Source organism: Erythrolamprus reginae, chromosome 8, assembly GCF_031021105.1.
Source record: "Erythrolamprus reginae isolate rEryReg1 chromosome 8, rEryReg1.hap1, whole genome shotgun sequence".
Classification (NCBI taxonomy): domain Eukaryota; kingdom Metazoa; phylum Chordata; class Lepidosauria; order Squamata; family Dipsadidae; genus Erythrolamprus; species Erythrolamprus reginae.
This window is the reverse complement of record NC_091957.1, coordinates 3,582,657-3,603,384: the sequence shown is the minus strand read 5'-3', so window position 1 is coordinate 3,603,384 and position 20,728 is coordinate 3,582,657. Positions and strand designations below refer to the sequence as shown.

General features: G+C 42.0%; 1 protein-coding gene across 3 annotated transcripts in view; it reads right to left on the bottom strand.

The window, feature by feature from the left end:
• Window positions 1–20,377, bottom strand: part of ADAMTS13 (ADAM metallopeptidase with thrombospondin type 1 motif 13) — a 29,030-nt gene extending 8,653 nt beyond the window's left edge. The window contains exons 1-22 of one of the 3 annotated variants that reach the window (XM_070758669.1): window positions 20,247–20,377; window positions 19,382–19,448; window positions 18,474–18,748; window positions 16,800–16,944; window positions 15,214–15,353; window positions 14,771–14,854; window positions 14,007–14,131; window positions 12,905–13,051; window positions 11,530–11,664; window positions 11,069–11,216; window positions 9,846–9,947; window positions 8,904–9,055; window positions 8,370–8,433; window positions 7,482–7,608; window positions 5,859–6,007; window positions 4,746–4,866; window positions 4,411–4,491; window positions 3,919–4,100; window positions 3,597–3,732; window positions 2,499–2,628; window positions 1,838–2,027; window positions 488–590 (exon numbers count right to left, since the gene is read on the bottom strand). In XM_070758669.1, coding sequence (XP_070614770.1) covers window positions 488–590; window positions 1,838–2,027; window positions 2,499–2,628; window positions 3,597–3,732; window positions 3,919–4,100; window positions 4,411–4,491; window positions 4,746–4,866; window positions 5,859–6,007; window positions 7,482–7,608; window positions 8,370–8,433; window positions 8,904–9,055; window positions 9,846–9,947; window positions 11,069–11,216; window positions 11,530–11,664; window positions 12,905–13,051; window positions 14,007–14,131; window positions 14,771–14,854; window positions 15,214–15,353; window positions 16,800–16,944; window positions 18,474–18,748; window positions 19,382–19,448; window positions 20,247–20,312 — 2,869 coding nt within the window. In that variant the 5' untranslated portion in view covers window positions 20,313–20,377. Of the gene's footprint in view, window positions 1–487; window positions 591–1,837; window positions 2,028–2,498; window positions 2,629–3,596; window positions 3,733–3,918; window positions 4,101–4,410; window positions 4,492–4,745; window positions 4,867–5,858; window positions 6,008–7,481; window positions 7,609–8,369; window positions 8,434–8,903; window positions 9,056–9,845; window positions 9,948–11,068; window positions 11,217–11,529; window positions 11,665–12,904; window positions 13,052–13,475; window positions 13,560–14,006; window positions 14,132–14,770; window positions 14,855–15,213; window positions 15,354–16,799; window positions 16,945–18,473; window positions 18,749–19,381; window positions 19,449–20,246 lie in introns of those variants that run through there. The other 2 variants (XM_070758670.1, XM_070758671.1) reach the window with 2 other exon arrangements.
• Window positions 20,378–20,728: the final 351 nt, after the last annotated feature.

Below are 20,728 nucleotides of genomic sequence, written 5' to 3'. Positions count from 1 at the left end.
GTCCCTGTATGATTCGATTGCTTATCATGAAGTGTTGTATGTACCTTATGATTCTTGACAAATATATCTTCTCTTTTATGTACACTGAGAGCATCTGCACCAAAGACAAATCCCTTGTGTGTCCAATCACACTTGGCCAATAAAAATTCTATTCTATTCTATTCCATTCCATTCTACTCTAATTCTATTCCTTATTCTATTTTATTCTATTCTATTCCATTCCACATTCCACATTCTATTCTATTCTATTTCTTATTCTATTCTATTCTGTTCTGTTCCTTATTCTATTCCACATTCTATTCCATTCCATTCTATTCTATTCTATTCCCTTCTTCCCTCCCTCCCTCCCCTCCTTTTCTTCCTTCCCCTCCACTCTTCCTTCCCCTCCCTTCCCTTCTTCAACCTTCCTTCCTTCCCTCTTCTGGAACAGATACTGAAACCAGATCTATGGTCAAGGAATCCGGGGGTAGGGGGTGGGAATCTTCACCTCCTCCACAGGAGACCGGACACTTCCCAGCCAAAGGGCTCCAGACGTAGACAGGTTGGTTTCCAATCTGGACTCGCTCTTCGGGAGGACCAGGCTTCGATTCCTGTTTCAGGAGACACCAAACACCATCACAAGGGGATACGGGTGCGAAAGAAAAGTACTTTGCTGATCAGATCCAACTAGGGCCCAAAAGGGAAATCGGGGATTGCAAACAGTCCCTGTTCTTACAACTGGTCGCTTACCGTTTGTAACTTGAGAAATACCTGTATGGTGTTTTCTAGTCTCCAGTTGGTCTACTACCTTTTCCAAATGTAGCCCCATGGGTAACGAATGTTACGTATGGCTGTTGTTTGAATGGGTGTGATTGGTTTTTTAATAATACAGTGGTGCCTCTACTTACGAACTTAATTCCTTCCGTGACCTAGTTCTTAAGTAGGAAAGTTTGTAAGAAGAAGCAATTTCTCCCATAGGAATCAATGTAAAAGCAAATAATGCCTGCGATTGGGGAAACCACAGGGAGGGTGGAGGCCCTGTTTCCTCCCAGGAGATTCCTAGAGAGTCCTCACGGAGGCTTCTTCCCGCCTTTTCCGGTTGTCTCCTCCCAGGAGATTCCTAGAGAGGCCCCACGGAGGCTTCTCCCTGCGTTTTTCGGCCCTGTTTCCTCCCAGGAGATTCCTAGAGAGGCCCCACGGAGGCTTCTCCCTGCGTTTTTCGGCCCTGTTTCCTCCCAGGAGATTCCTAGAGAGGCCCCACGGAGGCTTTCTCCCTGTGTTTTTCGGCCCTGTTTCCTCCCAGGAGATTCTTAGAGAGGCCCCATGGAGGCTTTCTCCCTGCGTTTTCCGGCCCTGTTTCCTCCCAGGAGATTCCTAGAGAGGCCCCACAGAAGCTTCTCACTGCCTTTTCCGGCCCTGATTCCTCCCAGGGGATTCCTAGAGAGGCCCCACAGAGGCTTCTCCCTGCCTTTTCTGGCCCTGTTTCCTCCCAGGAGATTCCTAGAGAGGCCCCACGGAGGCTTCTCCCTGCCTTTTCCAGTTACAGTTTCGGAGGCTCGGGTTTGTAAGTGGAAAATGGTTCTTGAGAAGAGGCAAAAAAATCTTGAACACCCGGTTCTTATCTAGAAAAGTTTGTAAGTAGAGGCGTTCTTAGGTAGAGGTACCACTGTCCTGGGTTTTATAGGTTAGTATATTTAGTGTTTTAAATTAATGCACGTCCCTTAAATTAATCGGATTTAAACGATTATATTAAATTATTTAATTTATTTAATATTTATTTAATATTATTTAATATATTATTTAATTATAATTATATTACAATTAAAGTGAGGACTACATGAAGGCCAGAGATACATACGTTGATCCATCCCAATGGGCACAGGTCCACTGTGCAAGGTCCGAAGGCCGGGGGCTTCTGGTCAGCTGGACACAGCCTCTCATCCACAGTGGATTCCATCCCATCCACCTCCTGGACACAAGTCACGTTCCACGTGGCCGATCCCAAGCCACAAATGGCAGAACATCTGGCCAGCTGTGATTTCTTCCAACTGGATGGGGGAAAGAAAGAGGAGTCCAGGATTGGCTGTCCTTTCTCTTTCTTGATTAAAAAAAAATGATACTCAGGAAAATTTCTCCAACTTAGAACCAAGGAGAAATTTCCTGACAGTCAGAAGGGTTGATCAGTGGAACGGCTTGCCTCCAGAAGTTGTGAATGCTCCAACACGGGGAGTTTTGTTTTTGTTTTTAAATAATCTTTATTAAGTTTTTACATATAAAAATAGAAAGAAAAGAAAGACAATTTAAACAAACAAAACATACAAAGAAAAAAGAAAGAATGAGGTTTGGATTTTGGAGTCTTCGGAGAGGGGCGGCATACAAATCTAATTAATAATAATAATAATAATAATAATAATAATAATAATAATAATAATTTCAAAAAAACTGGCTTGTTGGGACCTGTTGGAAGCATTTCTAACTGTGAGCCAGTGCTATTATCTTACAACGTATTCCTTACTTACTGTGGTTGGCACAGTTTCACGGTACAAGTTTCTTGCCTAGAAGGGGTTTTTGGCATCTTGAGGCAATAGTGGTCATCTACCTCCTCACCCCTCACCTGGTCAAAGCAGGAGTAACGGACTCGCAGCGTGCCTGCGGGGTAAAATTGAGGGAAGTCCTCTGCGGAAACACCGTGGTGTTTCCACAGAAGGAGAGGCGAAATTCAAAGACAATTGAAAAGGCATCATTCTGGCTGAATTTTTTTTTTAAAAAAAAAGATATATAGGTATTCCTTTGGTTTTCCACCATATTTTATTTTATTTATTTTACTTTATTTATTTTACTTTATTTATTTTACTTTATTTATTTTACTTTATTCATTTTACTTTATTCATTTTACTTTATTTATTTATTATATTTATTTTATTTATTTTATTTATTTTATTTATTTTATTTATTTTATTTATTTTATTTATTTTATTTATTTTATTTATTTTATTTATTTTATTTATTTTATTTATTTTATTTATTTTATTTATTTTATTTATTTTATTTATTTTATTCTATTGTTTTGTCTTGTTTCATTTTATTTTATAACTCTATATTATTTTATTGAAAATTAAAATTAAAATTTAATTTTTAAAAACAAAATTAAACATTTAACAATTTAAATAAAGAAATAAATAGGGAATTTTATAACTCTATATTATTTATATATTATATTATTTTATTGTAAATTAAAATAAAATAATTAAAATTAAATTAAAATTAAAATTAAAATTAAAATTAAAATTAAAATTAAAATTAAAATTAAAATTAAAATTAAAATTAAAATTAAAATTAAAATTAAAATTAAAATTAAAATTAAAATTAAAATTAAAATTAAAATTAAAATTAAAATTAAAATTAAAATTAAAATTAAAATTAAAATAATAAAAATTAAAATTAAAATTAAAATTAATATTAAAACTAAAACTAAAACTAAAACTAAAACAAACTAAAACTAAAACTAAAACTAAAATTAAAGCTAAATTTAAAAAAAATAAAAAAAATTAAACATTTTAAAATTTAAATAAATAAATAAATATGGAAAAATTAATTGCATAAATAAACAAACTGACCTGTCCCACAGGTGACTGAGCAAGGGCTGAGCTGGGGCCCCCAGGTGTGGTTCTCTTTGGCGCTCGGTCTAAAGTAGCTGAAGGTGATATCGGGACTGGTGGCACCGCCATATTCTTTCCCGTATTTCCTGTAAACCTGGATGGAAGAAAGGAACAGGTGTGCAAGGAGTGCTCAAATTGCAACCGTTTGTTTAGTGACTATTTGGAGAGAGAGAAAAAAAATAGACTTAGGATTAGTTTGGTTTAATTTTATTTATTCAGTTTCCTTGCCTTCCAGTTTAGAGGCCCTGCTCCTTAACTGCTTGAGATTTTACCACCTTACCTGTATCTTTGTCTCTTCCTGGACGCGCCCGGCCAGGTGAATCTCCTCCAAGATGGGCAGGTTATCCTCGGTAAGGTAGACCCTGTACTCCAACTGACTGTCTTCCAAAATTGAAGGATAGGTGACATTTAAAGAAATGAGTCCTTTCCCAGCCACTGCGTATTGTCCTCGAATTTTCACAGCTAGGATTAACATAGAAACATAGAAGATTGACAGCAGAAAAAGACCTCATGGTCAATCAAAAGAGGGCTTAGTTTAAGTGATTTTCATTATAAAGAATATTGTTCTGAATTTTCAAACGTGTGTGTGTCTGAAATTTGTACCTATGAATTTTTGGGAGGAGTCTACCAGGGAGCCCAACAGAACACTGTGAAGCCTCCGTTTCAGAGGCTTTTTTCCAGCCTGTGAAACCTTCGTTATTTCTCGGATGTTTACTGGGGTGTTAACATCGCCTTTATCCTGCCAAACCAATTTTGGGTTTCATTGACTCACCCAAGTGGGTGAAGAGGGGTTTCCGGTTGACCACGTGGACCGAGGTGGTGTTAGGAGACAACGTCAGGAAGGTGGTGTACTCTGAAAGAGAATGCAATCCACAGGAGATAAAAGATTATTGTGAAGACCTCAACCAGGACCATGAAAATAGCAATAGCATTTAGATTTATGTAAGTAACAACCATCCCCAAACAGTTGTATAAACAGGTGTGACTTATTTAACAACCGCCTTGATTAGCAACCCAAGTTCCGGTCCCAATTATCATCGTAACAAGGATTATCTGCAGTTAGGACTGGACAAAAAAGGCAATCGACAGGGTAGAATGGAATTGTACCTCTCGCTTTTCCCTCAGTGAAAGAGCCCTTCACGTTGACACATGATGTGCCGTCTCCCCCGCATATTTGACATGCATCCATCTTCTTTCCAGAGTCCATCCGGCCATCACACCCAAACACCTGAAGATAAAAAAAAGGTGTAGGGGGGAAATGAGCTGAAATTGCTTGTTTGGAACCATGGATCTAGAAGCCAGCCTGGCCTATTGAATACTCTCCAGGAACAGCATCTTCCAGAATTCTTGGGGAGGCTGAGAATTCTGGGAGATTCAATGATAGAGGATTCAACATTTTCAACCTCAACTTCAATTGGAGTTTTGGGAAGACCGGTATGTAGCATGAAAATTATGCGCCAAAGAAAATGTCCACTCAAATGCCCCACTCCAAAATATCTATCTATCTATCTATCTATCTATCTATCTATCTATCTATCTATCTATCTATCTATCATCCATCCATCTATCCATCCACAGTATCTATTTCCTATCTATCTATCTATCTATCTATCTATCTATCTATCTATCTATCTATCATCTCTCTATCAATCTATCTATCTATCTATCTATCTATCATCTATCGATCAATCTATCTACCTACCTACCTACCTATCTATCATCTCTCTATCAATCAATCTATCTATCTATCTATCTATCTATCATCTATCGATCAATCTATCTATCTATCTATCTATCATCTATCTATCTATCTATCTATCTATCATCTAGCTAGCTAGCTATCTATCATCTTTCTATCAATCATCTATCTATCTATCTATCTATCTATCTATCTATCTATCTATCTAAACGTGTACAAGATAATATGTATGATATAAACATAAACAAAAGCAAACAGATATATGTAAATTTGGACAATAGTACAGTAAGACAGGGACGGTAGGCACGATCGTGCGCTTATGCACGCCCCTTATAGACCTCTTAAGAATGGGATGATATATACAAAATATGGACAAATTGCTACTCTAAAGCCACTCTAATTCCATGCTTAGATCATCTGGAAAGGAATAAAAAATAAATTGATAAGGAGAGAGTAACTGTGAGCAGACGTTTAAGGAAAGAAAGAAGCAAGAAGAGGATTTGGAAGTCCTTCACCCTCACCCTGCAGCTGCCCATCACACACAAAGCAAGGGTATCCTTGTCCACCAGACTGGGTTTTTTGCATCTGGTCCCATCAGTGAATCGGTCCCCACGGCTCACCATGAAGTTCTTCCCAGCTGCCTGGCACATATATTGGCACAGAGCATCTCCTGGAGGAAAAGGACATGGGGTGTAGGGATTGTGTAAGCCAAATATTAGCTATGCTTTAGGATATACACAGAGACAGTTATCTGAAAAAGCATGGTGAAGATTTGCCCAGAGACAGTGAGTCATACAATGGCCATGAACTTTTCACACAGTAAGAAAAAACCCTCAACAGCACTCCTGGCACGAGATAAGACACTGGCAGTGTGATTGGCTGGCAACTCAGCTACCGATAGGTGCATAAAGTGAGAATTTAGCAGCCTATCATAAGCTGTAGATGATACCTTTTATAACCAATTAGAAGCTTAATAGAAATAGCCTATAAACAGTTAGGTATCTAGAAGCCTTATTTTTGCATATAGAAATAGCCTATGATAAACTGCGTATTCAAAAGTTTTATTATTAGCCTATAGATTTGAAAAACCTTATATTTGTAGCCTATAAGAAACGTATATTAGGAGAAATTAGACTTGTATTTAGCCAATAGAAAATTACTAGCTGAAACCCCTTCATTTGCATATGAAGGGTATAAAAAGCACACCTGTAAACAATAAAGCTTTGTCACTTTACCCAGACCATTGACTCCGTGTTTCATTGGTAAGCACTAATAATGGTTTCAGGATCGGGCCTCGTAAAGTGAACCATCACAGGGTTGTCGAGACCCCCGTCCAGCGGGGATCGCGTCTCGTCAAGTGGTGACCCCGGGAGGAGGAGAAAAAGAGGAAGAGAGAGGAAGGAGAAGAAACATAGAAGATTGTCGGCAGAAAAAGACCTCCTGGTCCATCTAGTCTGCCCTTATATTATTTCCTGTATTTTATCTTAGGATGGATATATGTTTATCCCAGGCATGTTTAAATTCAGTTACTGTGGATTTACCAACCACGTCTGCTGGAAGTTTGTTCCAAGCATCTACGACTCTTTCAGTCAAATAATATTTTCACACGTTGCTTCTGATCTTTCCCCCAACTAACCTCAGATTGTGCCCCCTTGTTCTTGGGTTCACTTTCCTATTAAAAACACTTCCCTCCTGGACCTTATTTAACCCTTTAACATATTTAAATGTTTCGATCGTGTCCCCTCTTTCCTTTCTGTCCTCCAGACTAGACAGATTGAGTTCATTAAGTCTTTTCTGATAAGTTTTATGCTTAAGACCTTCAACCATTCTTGTAGCCCGTCTTTGGACCCGTTTAATATTGTCAATATCTTTTTGTAGGTGAGGTCTCCAGAACTGAACACAGTATTCTAAATGTGGTCTCAGCAGCGCTCTATACAGCTGGATCACAATCTCCCTCTTCCTGCTTGTTATACAAGCTGGGAATAAGTGGGAGAGGAGGGGAGGGAGGGAGGGAAGGAAGGAAGGAGGGAGGGAGGGAGAGAGGGGAGAGGGAGGGAGGGAAGGAATGGAAGGAAGGAAGGAAGGAAGGAAGGAATGGAAGGAAGGAAGGAAGGAAGGAAGGAAGGAAGGAAGGAAGCAATTACCTTTGGCATAGCTAGCTGCTGAAATCCACCTGTAGAAGGAAGGCAACTGTTCATGGAGGTAGAGGGGCTTCATGTTGGTTGCCGAACATTGTTCATCCATGAAATCCATCTGGGTTTTCACGCAGGGCTTCAAGAGAAGAGAAGTCAGAAGTTCACATCCACATTCTCACAGTTTTTCTCTCTCCCCCCAAAAAGAGATTTTTGGACTTTGCTTTTGAGGGGTTAGTCCTCTCTGAGAATTTCCAGCAAGGCCTGCACATTTTTCTGGCCTTTACAAATAGAAGCATCTAATTATGGAACACCACAACCGCAAACTGCACTTGGCGAGATGAGCGTATGAGCGTGAATGAGTGTGCAAAAGGGAGGAGGAGATGATGAGCGTTGTGTATACTCCTGTTCAGTTTGGGGATGTTTCAGATTCTGATTCAGAAAGTGGTGATGAATTAGTGGTAGGGCCTGATTTAGAGGCAGAAGAAGAAGTAGGAGACCAACCACAGGATGTTTCTATGGGTTCAGATTCAAGCGAAGGAGAAGCAGGTGCTAGGTGGGTAAATCCGTATTTCAGACGCTTGCAGTGGCGAAGAGAGCAAGTGTCAGGGAAGAAATATTAAGGAGAGGAACGGGTTAATTAATTGAGTAATTAATTTGTCACGTTCGGGTGTCAGCGGAAGAGAAGAGTTGAGTCGTCAATCTGCCGTTTAGAAATATGGAGGTTTTTTCCAGCAGCTCCGAATGTAAGCTATGCCTTGTGTGCTTTTAATTGCAGTTTTTATGACTCTGGGCTAGCTCTGACTAGCCATAAATCTTAGAATGACTTGTGGAACGTTTTAATGATTTTGAGGTATGAACACTTTGGGAGAGAACGTTCGGATCTTAAGTCCACCTTACCTGCACATGACACATCTCTGCCTGCAAAGCTTCTCCCTGGCAAGCTTGACCACCAAAAGCAGGTCTGGAAAGAAAAAAAAAATTCGATTATCTTGACTCTTGTGAGATTTCATCTGCAACCATTTTTGTTGTTGTTGTTGAAAAAAAAAATCTGCTCTTATTTTGCCTGACTTCACACAGGCAGTCTTGTTAATTAGTTGACGAACATTCAATTGACGTCCGTTCGAAGTTAATGACGGGACTGGCCAAAGCGACTTGGGGACCGGTCTTTGCAGACCACCATGGTCCCATGATCAAAATTCAGGGCACTTGGCAACCAGCGTAGCTTTACGATGGATTAACTGGACCCTAAAAGAATGTACTACGGAACCCAACAATACTACCTTATACAATGCTGTTGCCAATCTGGGACTCGACCAACTAGTAACAAACTATACTAGACTCAACAGCTGCCCAGACCTCGTATCCTGCAACAGACGGTAAGCTCTTGACGAGAGGCATGTGTCAAACTGGGAAGATCAAAGACATATTTACCGGGGGTTGTTGCATTGTCGTTGTCTTAACATGATTCCCCCTCCACAGCTCCTGGAACAGGAAGTGAAGGAGGTCCAGCTGGACCACTGTCCGTGCACCATGCTAACCGGAGAGAGCTCTTCCAGAGAACTGCAACGTCCTCTGGAACACCACTGGAGGAAGAGAGAGAGAGAGCACGATAGAAGAACCACCGTTCGGGATAGAAACATACAGTGGCACCTCTACCTAAGAATGCCTCTACTTACGAAATTTTCTAGATAGGATAGGATTCAAGATTTTTTTGCCTCTTCTCAAGAACCATTTTCCACTTACAAACCCGAGCCTCCGAAACTGTAACCGGAAAAGGCAGGGAGGAACCTCCGTGGGGCCTCTCTAGGAAACTCCTGGGAGGAAACAGGGCCAGAAAAGGCAGGGAGGAGCCTCCGTGGGGCCTCTCTAGGAAACTCCTGGGAGGAAAGAGGGCCAGAAAAGGTGTGGAGAAGCTTCCGTGGGGCCTCTCTAGGAATCTCCTGGGAGGAAGCAGGGCCGGAAAAGGCAGGGAGAAGCCTCCATGGGGCCTCTCTAGGAATCTCCTGGGAGGAAACAGGGCTGGAAAAGGTGGGGAGAAGCCTCTGTAGGGCCTCTCTAGGAATCTCCTGGGAGAAAAGAGGGCCTCCACCTTCCCTGTGGTTTCCCCAATCACACACATTATTTGCTTTTACATTGATTCCCATGTGAAAAATTGCTTCTTCTTACAAACTTTTCTACTTAATAACCTGGTCACCGACCGAATTAAATTTGTAAGTAGAGGTACCACTGTAGTTGACGATGAAACAGCTTTACATATCCAATGACTTTATGCCTTTACAGGAGCATCTGGCAAAAGATGCATCGGATCTCCCGGGTCCAAAGCTGGGTGTGAGTTTGAGAATTGCGCCACCAAGAAAATTTGATTTTTTTTACCTTGTTGATCCCACATTCGGTTCCATCCAGAAGCGGGACGTGGAGACGAGAGCAGGTGGATTGATCGGAATGGGTGTGGCAAGAGAGAACTCGACACATGTCCTAGGAAATGGGGATGGGGGTCAAGGGAAGGGAAAACGATGTTTGTGACTCGTAAAAATCTATTTCTTTGGCCTCCTTTATCCCACAAAAATGTAATAAAGCTAAAACAATAGGAATAGCATTTAGACTTATACACCGGGAGGGGAGGAGGAAGGAAGGAAGGAGGGAACGAAGGAAGGAAGGAAAAAAATTGAGAGATGCTGAAATTAGGGAAGAGAAGGGAGGGAAAGAAGGAAGGAAGGAGGGAGGGAGGGAAGGAAAGAAGGAAGGAGGGAGGGAAGGAAGGAAGGAGGCAGGGAGGGAGGGAAGGAGGGAAGGAAGGAAGGAGGGAGGGAGGGAAGGAGAGAAGGAGGGAGGGAAGGAAGGAAGGAGAAGAATTGAGAGATGCTGAAATCAGGGAAGAGAGGGAGGGAGGGAAGGAGGGAGGGAAGGAGGGAAGGAAGGATGGAGGGAGGGAAGGAGAGAAGGAGGGAGGGAAGGAAGGAAGGAGAAGAATTGAGAGATGCTGAAATCAGGGAAGAGAAGGGAGGGAAAGAAGGAAGGAAGGAGGGAGGGAGGGAGGGAAGGAAAGAAGGAAGGAGGGAGGGAAGGAAGGAGGCAGGGAGGGAGGGAAGGAGGGAAGGAAGGAAGGAGGGAGGGAGGGAAGGAGAGAGGGAGGGAAGGAAGGAAGGAGAAGAATTGAGAGATGCTGAAATCAGGGAAGAGAGGGAGGGAGGGAAGGAGGGAAGGAGGGAAGGAGGGAAGGAAGGATGGAGGGAGGGAAGGAGAGAAGGAGGGAGGGAAGGAAGGAAGGAGAAGAATTGAGAGATGCTGAAATCAGGGAAGAGAAGGGAGGGAAGGAAGGAAGGAGAGAAGGAAAGAAGGAGGGAAGGAAGGAAAAGAATTGAGAGATGCTGAAATCATGGAAGAGAGGGAGGGAGGGAAGGAAGGACGGGGGGAAGAAAGGAAGGAAGGAAAAAGGGAGGGAAGGAGGGAGGGAGAAGAATTGAGAGATGCTGAAATCAGGGAAGAGAAGGGAGGGAAGGAAGGAAGCCTGTTTGAATGAATCCTTTAAACCTTCTAAAGCCTGTCTTCACAGTAATGGAAGCCCACCTAATCCAGAAACAACGGTTTTTACCTACCACGTCGTAGCTGAAAGTGCAGGCTGACGCCCCTGAGCCGAAGGCAATTTTGCACTGTTCCTCTGCTCCAAAATACAGTCCAGGCTTCGCTTCCGGCAAACTTCTCTTTAACACCGGCAAATCATCTGTGCAGCTTGCTTGGCCTGTACTGGTAATAAACCAGAGGACACCAAAGGTTGCTGGGTCAGTTGGGAAGAATACAACAGACCATCTCAAGATTGCCAGGTGGAGGAGGATAAAGAGTAACGGTAGGAGACTATGGAGTCCTTGGTGGTCTCTGAACCTGGTTGTTTTCTTGCAGATGTTTTATGACCCTACTAGGTAACATCATCCTTGTTGAGTGTGAGTGTGCTTTGCTCCTTTTTTATGTCTAGTAGCTCTGAGCACACATTCTTAGCAAAGGATAATTGATGGAAAGATCCAAGGAAGAGAGAGAAAAACACAACCTTGGTCCTTTTTACCTGACAAATGCCCGGAGCTGCTCTCTGCTACACACCGACCATGTCAGGTCCACGTTGTTGTGTCCTCCTTCGGAGCCCATCACGTGTCGGTCTCCCACGCAGCGGTTCCCTTCCCCATCGTGGTCAATCCCAAAGCTGTCAACAAAAGCAGGATGGAAAAAATATATAGAAATCAGAGGAGCGATAGGGATCACGATTTTCCTACGGTTATCCCAAATTCCACAATTGCTCTTGGGACAATTTTCCTTTTGCGTTTTTGGTGACCAGCTCTTATTTACGATCATAATTTATTGTGTATTTTGCTGGAAACTGATATTCATCCATCCATCCATCCACCCACCCACCCACCCACCCACCCACCCACCCACCCACCCACCCATAGAAACATAGAAACATAGAAACATAGAAACATAGAAACATAGAAACATAGAAACATAGAAACATAGAAACATAGAAACATAGAAACATAGAAACATAGAAACATAGAAACATAGAAACATAGAAACATAGAAACATAGAAACATAGAAACATAGAAACATAGAAACATAGAAACATAGAAACATAGAAACATAGAAACATAGAAACATAGAAACATAGAAACATAGAAACATAGAAACATAGAAACATAGAAACATAGAAGTCTGACGGCAGAAAAAGACCTCATGGTCCATCTAGTCTGCCCTTATACTATTTTCTGTATTTAATCTTAGGATGGATATATGTTTATCACAGGCATGTTTAAACTCAGTTACTGTGGATTTATCTACCATGTCTGCTGGAAGTTTGTTTCGAGGATCTACTACTCTTTCAATAAAATAATATTTTCTCATGTTGCTTTTGATCTTTCCCCCAACTAACTTCAGATTGTGGCCCCTTGTTCTTGTGTTCACTTTCCTATTAAAAACACTTCCCTCCCGGACCTTATTTAACCCTTTAACATATTTAAATGTTTCGATCATGTCCCCCCTTTTCCTTCTGTCCTCCAGACTCTACAAATTGAGTTCATTAAGTCTTTCCTGATACGTTTTATGCTTAAGACCTTCCACCATTCTTGTAGCCCGTCTTTGGACCCGTTCAATTTTGTCAATATCTTTTTGTAGGTGAGGTCTCCAGAACTGGACACAGTATTATTCCAAATGTGGTTCCAGCGTTCTATATAGCGGGATCATAATCTCCCTCTTTCTGCTTGTTATACCTCTAGCTATGCAGCCAAGCATCCTACTTGCTTTCCCTACCGTCTGACTGCACTGTTCACCCATCCATCCATCCATCCATCATTCATTCATTCATTCATTCATTCATTCATTCTCAGCCATCCACCCATCCACCCATCCATACATTCCCAGCTCGTTCTAGTCATACTTGCCCACTGACCTGTGGGCAATCTCATGCGCAATGGTGATGCCCAAACCGAAGCCGGTGTCTTCGGTAATGACGCAGCTCCAAGACTTTGAACAGGCGCCTCCTTTCGAGGTGACTCCACGCACCTGCTTGTTTCCATCTGGGAGCTCTAGATCAAATCTAGGCAGGCAAAGAAAGAATGAAAAAAAAATTGAGGGAAATAGAAGAAAGTAAGCTAGGCTCAGATTGCCACCAGTTGAGTGGTTTGTACCTAGGTTCAAATTGCGGTTTCCAGAGTTACGGAAGTTCCTGAAAAGGATTAATGACTTTGTCTCCAAATCTTTGCTCATAAAATGGACAGTCACGTGACTGCAGGGCGCTATAGATGAACATCAATTAATTTATTTATTAGATTTCTACGCCGCTCTTCTCGAAGCGACTCAGGGCGGCGTACAACATTGTAAATAAACACAATATACATGAGAAATCTAATTATTTTAAAAGACATATGCAAAATTAGTAAAAATCTAAAACCCCTTATGCAATTATCTACATTCATCCAATTCAATCAGTCATATCGGCCGGGGACAATCTCGTAACTCACGGTCCCCGTGCCCGCTGGCAGAGGTAGGTCTTCAAAGCTTTATGAAAGGCCAGGAGGGAGAGGGCAGTACGTATCTCTGGAGGGAGTTCATTCCAGAGGGCCGGGGCCACCACAGAGAAGGCTCTTCCCCTAGGCCCCGCCAGATGACGTTGTCTTGCAGACGGGACCTGGAGAAGGCCGATTCTGTGGGACCTAACCGGCCACTGGGATACATGAGACAGAAGACGGTCCTGTAGGTACGGTGTTGGCTACTTGAAATATGGTCACACAACAGGAGGAAGAACCCCTAGAAGTTAGAATCTGAGTCATAACATAAGTCCCCCCCCAACCCAAAGACCAGTTGAAGTTCTGACAGAAAACCCGGAAGGTATTTACGACCTGGATTTTAAATGGCCCATTGTAGGTTTGAACAATATTTTATGCTCCCTAATATTTCCCACAAAGCATTATTGTTCTGGAGAACGGAATCTGTCTCCTGAGTGCCAAGCTTATTGCCTCCCTAACCGTTCCTCAAAATTTAACGGTAATTACTTGGTTACGTAAAGAACGAGGTCTGCATGATAAGGATCCAGGTCATTCTCCGGGTTGATCTCCAGGCTCCATCGGCAAACGCTCAGGATCGAACTTGTGATGTTGGTGGAGATCTGGATGCCTTCCTGGGAAGACGGGACATGTTGACCCCCCATTAGATCCAGAATCAAGGGGGTACAATTAAGACAGAGACGCGATAGATCCATATGGTACAACGAAATCTTCGGCGATAGAACCAGATTGGGTTCCTGGCGATTCGGACTGGTTCTATAGAACTAGTAGCGGGAATTTCCTCACGCTGGCCGAACCGTTGTAGGCAACGCCATCTTGTTTTTCGCTTCTGCCCATGCGCAGAAGCTAAGTTTTTAGGACTGTGCATGCGTGCGCCCACACGGTGTGCCCATACGGCACGTGAGGAAACGAACCAGCAGTGAGGTAAATCAAAACCCACCCCTGCATGGAACACTCATAACTTTATGTGGTCAACGTTAAACTTCAGGCCCACAAATTTGGATTGTCCAGACCGGTAGGTCTATTAGAAATGAGAAAGACCTAAACTTCTTCCACTCTGGACAGTCCAAATACTTTACGTGGCCTCGACAATTAATATTTTATCTCTATCTGAGGAGGGTTCCACATTTGAATACATATGGTGGATCGTCTCCGGTCACTTCCTGAGCTGCGTCACAAATTCCCAATTTCAGTTCCATTTTTCTGGAGACTATGGAGGGGGGAAATATCAATGTCTCTCTTTCTCTTTTTACCTCAGGTTCTGTGAGGATAATCATTTTGATCAGGTGAACCCTGAACTGGATACCCAGTGAGGGATCTCGAAGAAGTTCGGCTCCCTACGTAAGAGAAATACATATATATGTATATACATAAATAAATATATTCAGATGACTTGTAAGGAGAAATTCAAATTTTAACATTATTATTTGCAGAGAGAGAAAAATGCAAATAGTGAGGAAAGGAAACAGAGAGATGGAGGAAGGGAGGGAAGGAAGAAAGGAAGGAAGGGAAGAAGGGAAAGGGAAGGAAGGAAGGAAAGAGAGAGAGATGGGAACGCGAGGGAGGAAGGAAGGAAGGAAAAAGAAGGGAAGGAGGAAAGGAATGAGAGAAAGAGATGGAAAGGAGAGAAAGGAAGAAAGGAAGAAGAAGGAAGGAAGGAAGGAATTTTCCTGTGTGTAGCCCCAAAGGAACTCACAATGTTGAGGTTGGTGAGGATGTACCTCTCAGTATCTTCTTTGTGGAACTGTTGAACATCTGGCCCTACCACCACTAGGAGCTCCAGATGTTTCACTTTCTCCACAACCCCTCTGCGAATCCGGGAGGAAACCTTTCCATCTGCAACGGCGCAGGGGAGAGAGAGAGAGAGAGACGAAAGAATCATGAAGCAACATAAACCCAAAGTTTAAAGAAGTGAGAGTAGTATAGCTATACAACTTCAATTTTTAATTTTGCATTTCCAAGAAATGCTGACCCATACAGACAGGTTTAAGCAAAAGGCTGTCCCTTCGCTTAGAAACATAGAAACATAGAAGACTGACGGCAGAAATAGACCTCATGATCCATCTAATCTGCCCTCATACTATTTCCTGTATTTTATCTTAGGGTGGATCTATGTTTATCCCAGACATGTTTAAATTCAGTCCCGGTAGATTTACCAACCACGTCTGCTGGAAGTTTGTTCCAAGCATCTACTACTCTTCCAGTCAAATAATATTTTATCCCGTTGCTTCTGATCTTTCCCCCAACTAACCTCAGATTGTGCCCCCTTGTTCTTATTTAAATGTTTTCATTATGTCACTCCTTCTGTCCTCCAGACTATACAGATTGAGTTCATGAAGTCTTTCCTGATAAGTTTTATTCTTAAGACCTTCCACCATTTTTGTAGCTGTTCAATTTTATCCATATCTTTTTGTAGGTGAGGTCTCCAGAAATAATAATAATAGACCTTTATTACAGTCAAAGACCATCAATATAATAATAATAATTTTTTAAAAACGGAACTGTTTCAGATTCTTAGAATCGAGACATTTTAGTATCTCTTTGATCCTAGTAGCAGATTCTGGGGTGATAAATGTAGTCCTTGACTTACAGCAATTCGTTGACCATCCAAAGTTGGTCGTCACCCAAGTCAACAAAGACATGCTAGGTGTTGAGGTTCTTGGACATCTGGAGACAAATGACTTACAAAATTTGCAGCCCGTCTTTGGACCCGTTCAATTTAATCTATATCTTTTTAAAAAATTTATTCATTTGTCCAATACACAAATACATAGGAAGAAAAATAGACATGTAGTAATATATATAAGGGTAAATTGAACTTAGAGGAGAGGATATATGAAAGAAAGAAAATATATATGATAAGTGAGAGAAAGGAAAGACAATTGGACAGGGGACGAAAGGCACACCAGTGCACTTATGTACGCCCCTTTTTGTAGGTGACGTCTCCAGAACTGAACACAGTATTCCAAATGGGGTCTCACCAACACTCTATACAGCGGGATCACAATCTCCCTCTTCCTGCTTGTTATACCTCTAGCTATGCAGCCAAGCATTCTACTCGCTTTCCCTGCCGCCTGAACGCAGTGTTCACCCATTTTGAGACTGTCGGAAATCACGACCCCTAAATCCTTCTCTTCTGAAGTTTTTGCTAACACAGAACTGCCAATGCAATACTCAGACTGAGGATTCCTTTTCCCCCAAGTGCATCATTTTGCATTTGGAAACATTAAACTGCTTCTCGAGTCTCTCTCATTTCCAATAGGAAAAATAATAACAACATACTGGTCTGTGATGATTTTGAATCATCTATCAGACTGCTGAAGACGATGTGAGGCCTGGGGAGATAGGGTTCCGCCAGCTGGATTTGGTGTTGTTTTCTAACCGGTCTGATTTGGACCTTCTTTCCACGAACACTGATAAAACCTTGCTAAGGGAAACAAGAGATGCTCAGTATTCTAATGACCTGATAATTGCAAATAATGTAAATACAGTGATTAGATTAGATTTATTGGATTTATATGCCGCCCCTCTCCGCAAACTCGGGGCGGCTCACAACAATAATAAAAAACAGCACAGTACATCATACCAAATCCAATGCCCACCAACCTAATTACAATTTAAAATTTATTTATTTATTTATTTATTTAGATTTGTATGCCGCCCCTCTCCGCAGTATATATAAAAAACAGGCACACAGTCAATCAATCAACAAAACAACATGGGCAAGGGGGAGGTGTTTTAGTTCCCCCATGCCTGACGGCAGAGGTGGGTCTTAAGGAGTTTACGAAAGACAGGGAGGGTGGGGGCAATCCTAATCTCAGCGGGGAGCTGGTTCCAGAGGGTTGGGGCCCCCACAGAGAAGGCTCTTCCCCTGGGTCCCGCCAGACGACATTGTTTAGTTGATGGGACCCGGAGAAGGCCAACTCTGTGGGACCTAAACGGTCGCTGGGATTCGTGCGGCAGGAGGCGGTCCCGAAGATATTCTGGTCCGGTGCCATGAAGGGCTTTATAGGTCATAACCAACACTTTGAATTGTGACCGGAAACTGATCGGCAACCAATGCAGACTGCGGATTCTTGGAGTGATATGGGCATACTTGTAGAAGCCCATAATTGTTCTCGCAGCTGCATTCTGCACGATCTGAAGTTTCCGAACACTTTTCAAAGGTAGCCCCATGTAGAGAGCATTACAGTAGTCGAGCCTCGAGGTGACGAGGGCATGAGTGACTGTGAGCAATGACTCCCGGTCCAAATAGGGCCGCAACTGGCGCACCAGGTGAACCTGGGCAAACGCCCCCCTCGCCACAGCTGAAAGGTGTTTTTCTAATGTGAGCTGTGGATCGAGGAGGACGCCCAAGTTGCGGACCCTCTCTCCCTCCCCCCCCAGGGTAATGGACGGACAGATAGAATTGTCCTTGGGAGGCAAAACCCACAGCCACTCCGTCTTGTCTGGGTTGAGTTTGAGTTTGTTGACAGCCATCCAGGCCCCAACAGCCTCCAGGCACCGGCACATCACTTCCACTGCTTCGTTGACTGGACATGGGGTGGAGATGTACAACTGGGTATCTTGTCTTACAAACTTAATTAGTTCTGGAACAAGGTTTGTAAGGTGAAAAGTTTGTAAGACAAAACAATGTTTCCCATAGGAATCAATGGAAAAGCAATTAATGCGTGCAAGCCCCAAACTCACCCCTTTTGCCAGCCGAAGCGCCTGTTTTTGTGCTGCTGGGATTCCCCTGAGGCTCCCCTCCATGGGAAACCCCACCTCTGGACTTCCGTGGGGTTTCCCAGTGAGGGGAGCCTCAGCGAAATTGCAGCATCGCAAAAACACGTAAGTCCTCGAAACCCCACCTCCGGACTTCTGTTGCCAGTAAAGCACCTGTTTTTGCACTGCTTGGGGGACTTTTAATGGAACTTGGCACCACTGCAGCCCGTAAGATCTCAAGATGTTACTCACCAGCTGTCCTTCACAATATGTGACACGGCATTTTGCCCCCGGGGGTTTGAGTGGCTTCCCTCCAGCAAAGCAATTAGGCCTTAAACGCTGTAGCAAACTGGTGGAAGAGTTTAGCCTTTGGGCGCTGACGAAAAACGGAGGGGAAAGAGCTCGATCTGGAGAGAACTCAACGGCAAAGTGATCTCCCAAAGCATGGAAGGAGCAGCGCTGGTCTACACAAGGTGTCTCTCTGTCTTTGCAGGAACAAGTCAGGGGCACGAACTCAAATTCTGGCACTGGAAAAACGAGAATAGAGAGGGGGATACGTTGGTCCTGGACAGAACCAAATTTGGATTGATTTTATATCTGAAGTATTCTATTCCATTCCATTCTGCATTTTATTCTGTTCTGTTCTATTCTATTCCATTCTGTAATCTATTCTATTCTGCATTCTATTCTATATTGTATTATTCTATTCAATTTTCTATTTTTTTCTATTCTCATTTTTATTTTCTACTCCTTTCTATTCTGTTTTATTTTCTATTCTATTTTCTGTTGTATACTGCATTCTATTCTATTTTGTAATCTATTCTATTTGTTCTGCATTCTAGTCTATATTGTATTATTCTATTCAATTCTCTATTTTCTATTCTTTTCTATTTTCTATTCTTTTCTATTCTAATTTCTATTCTATTCTAATTTTTATTTTCTATTGCTTTCTTTTCTGTTTTCAATTCTATTCCATTCTATTCTGCATTCTATTCTATTCTACTCTATTCTGCATTCTATTCTATACCAATTCCAATTCCAGTCTAAATAGGCAACACAACTGAGCTAAATCCATATACTTGCCTTATTGCATTTCAAGCTTAAAATTAGAATCAGAGCGAGAATCATTTAAATCGGTGCCAGACGTGCCGTCTTCTTACCTTTGAGACTTGAATTTGTCCCAAAATAAAAGTAAATGTCATGGGCTTCCAAACTATTCAGAAATGCCTACAAGGGGAAAGAAAGTCAAAACCTCACAGATCAAGATCAAAAAAAAAATTGACCACAGATCAAAAGATCATGGATCAAAGGACCACAGATGAAAGAAATCAAACCTCCACACATCAAACCAGCAAGCAAGAGAGTGAGACAGAGAAAGAGAGAGATAAAAAGAGATGCAGTTTACTTATTTATTTATTATGTTCAATACATAATGTAGGTTTCAGAAGATATAAACATAGTAAAGTATATCAATGGAAGATTAGAAGAAAAGATATAGGAATAATATGGGAAGAAATACTAGAGTTCATAAACATATATGCATGTAGTTAGTAGAAATATAAGAGAAGTATTAGGACAGGGGACGGAAGGCAGGCTGGTGCGCTTATACATGCCTCTTGTTGAAAGTTTGAAAGTTTGCAGAGTTATTAGTTGTTAGAAAGTTGAAAGTTTGCAGAGGTTGGATCGAAGACTGGACCTGGAAAAATTAATGTGAGCTGGGAGGAAATGAAAGAAAACCCATTAGTGTCATTTGTAAATTGCACGTTTTCTAACTGCTCAGTTGGACACTTTTATTTATTTATTTATTTTGTCCAAAACAGAATAATACACAATGAAGGTTATAGAGAATATAGTAGAGAAGAAATACGAGATATAGGAGAGACTATAGGACAGGGGACGGAAGGCACTCTAGTGCGCTTATGTACTCCCCTTTGCCGATCAACACACACAAATGCACAAAACTAGCAGCTCTCTCTCTCTCTCTCCTGCCCTTCAAATCATTATTCGGTTAGAGGTCACACTTACCTTGTGCGTTTCAGATGTCCAGCAAACCTTCATTGTCATAAACAACATCAAAAGACGCTTAGCCATGATTCAAGAGCTGAAGCCACCCTACTGAGTAACCAGGAAAAAAAATACACTGATTTCTTTCGGCTTTTGCAAACAGGCAGCTGTGCGGCAGAAGGGCCCCACATTTAAGGAAATGTGAAAAGCGATCAGGGGACAATGTTTTTGCTAAAGGCACCAGTGGGCAGAGGGCGAGGTTACGCAATATTTGCAGATCAGCAGCAACCAAATAATTGAGATGGAAGTGAGGTTAAAAGGATGTGTGTGTGCGGGGGGGATGTTACAAGCTATAGAACAGAAAGGATGGAAGAGGAGGAAAAATAAATCTGTGTAAGGTTGTTTCCCGTGTTTATTTCTCCAGTAACAGCCTAATATCTCTAGAAAGCATGAAGAAGGCTGAATTAATAGTGTTTAATCTTCTCATCTTTCCCATCATCCAT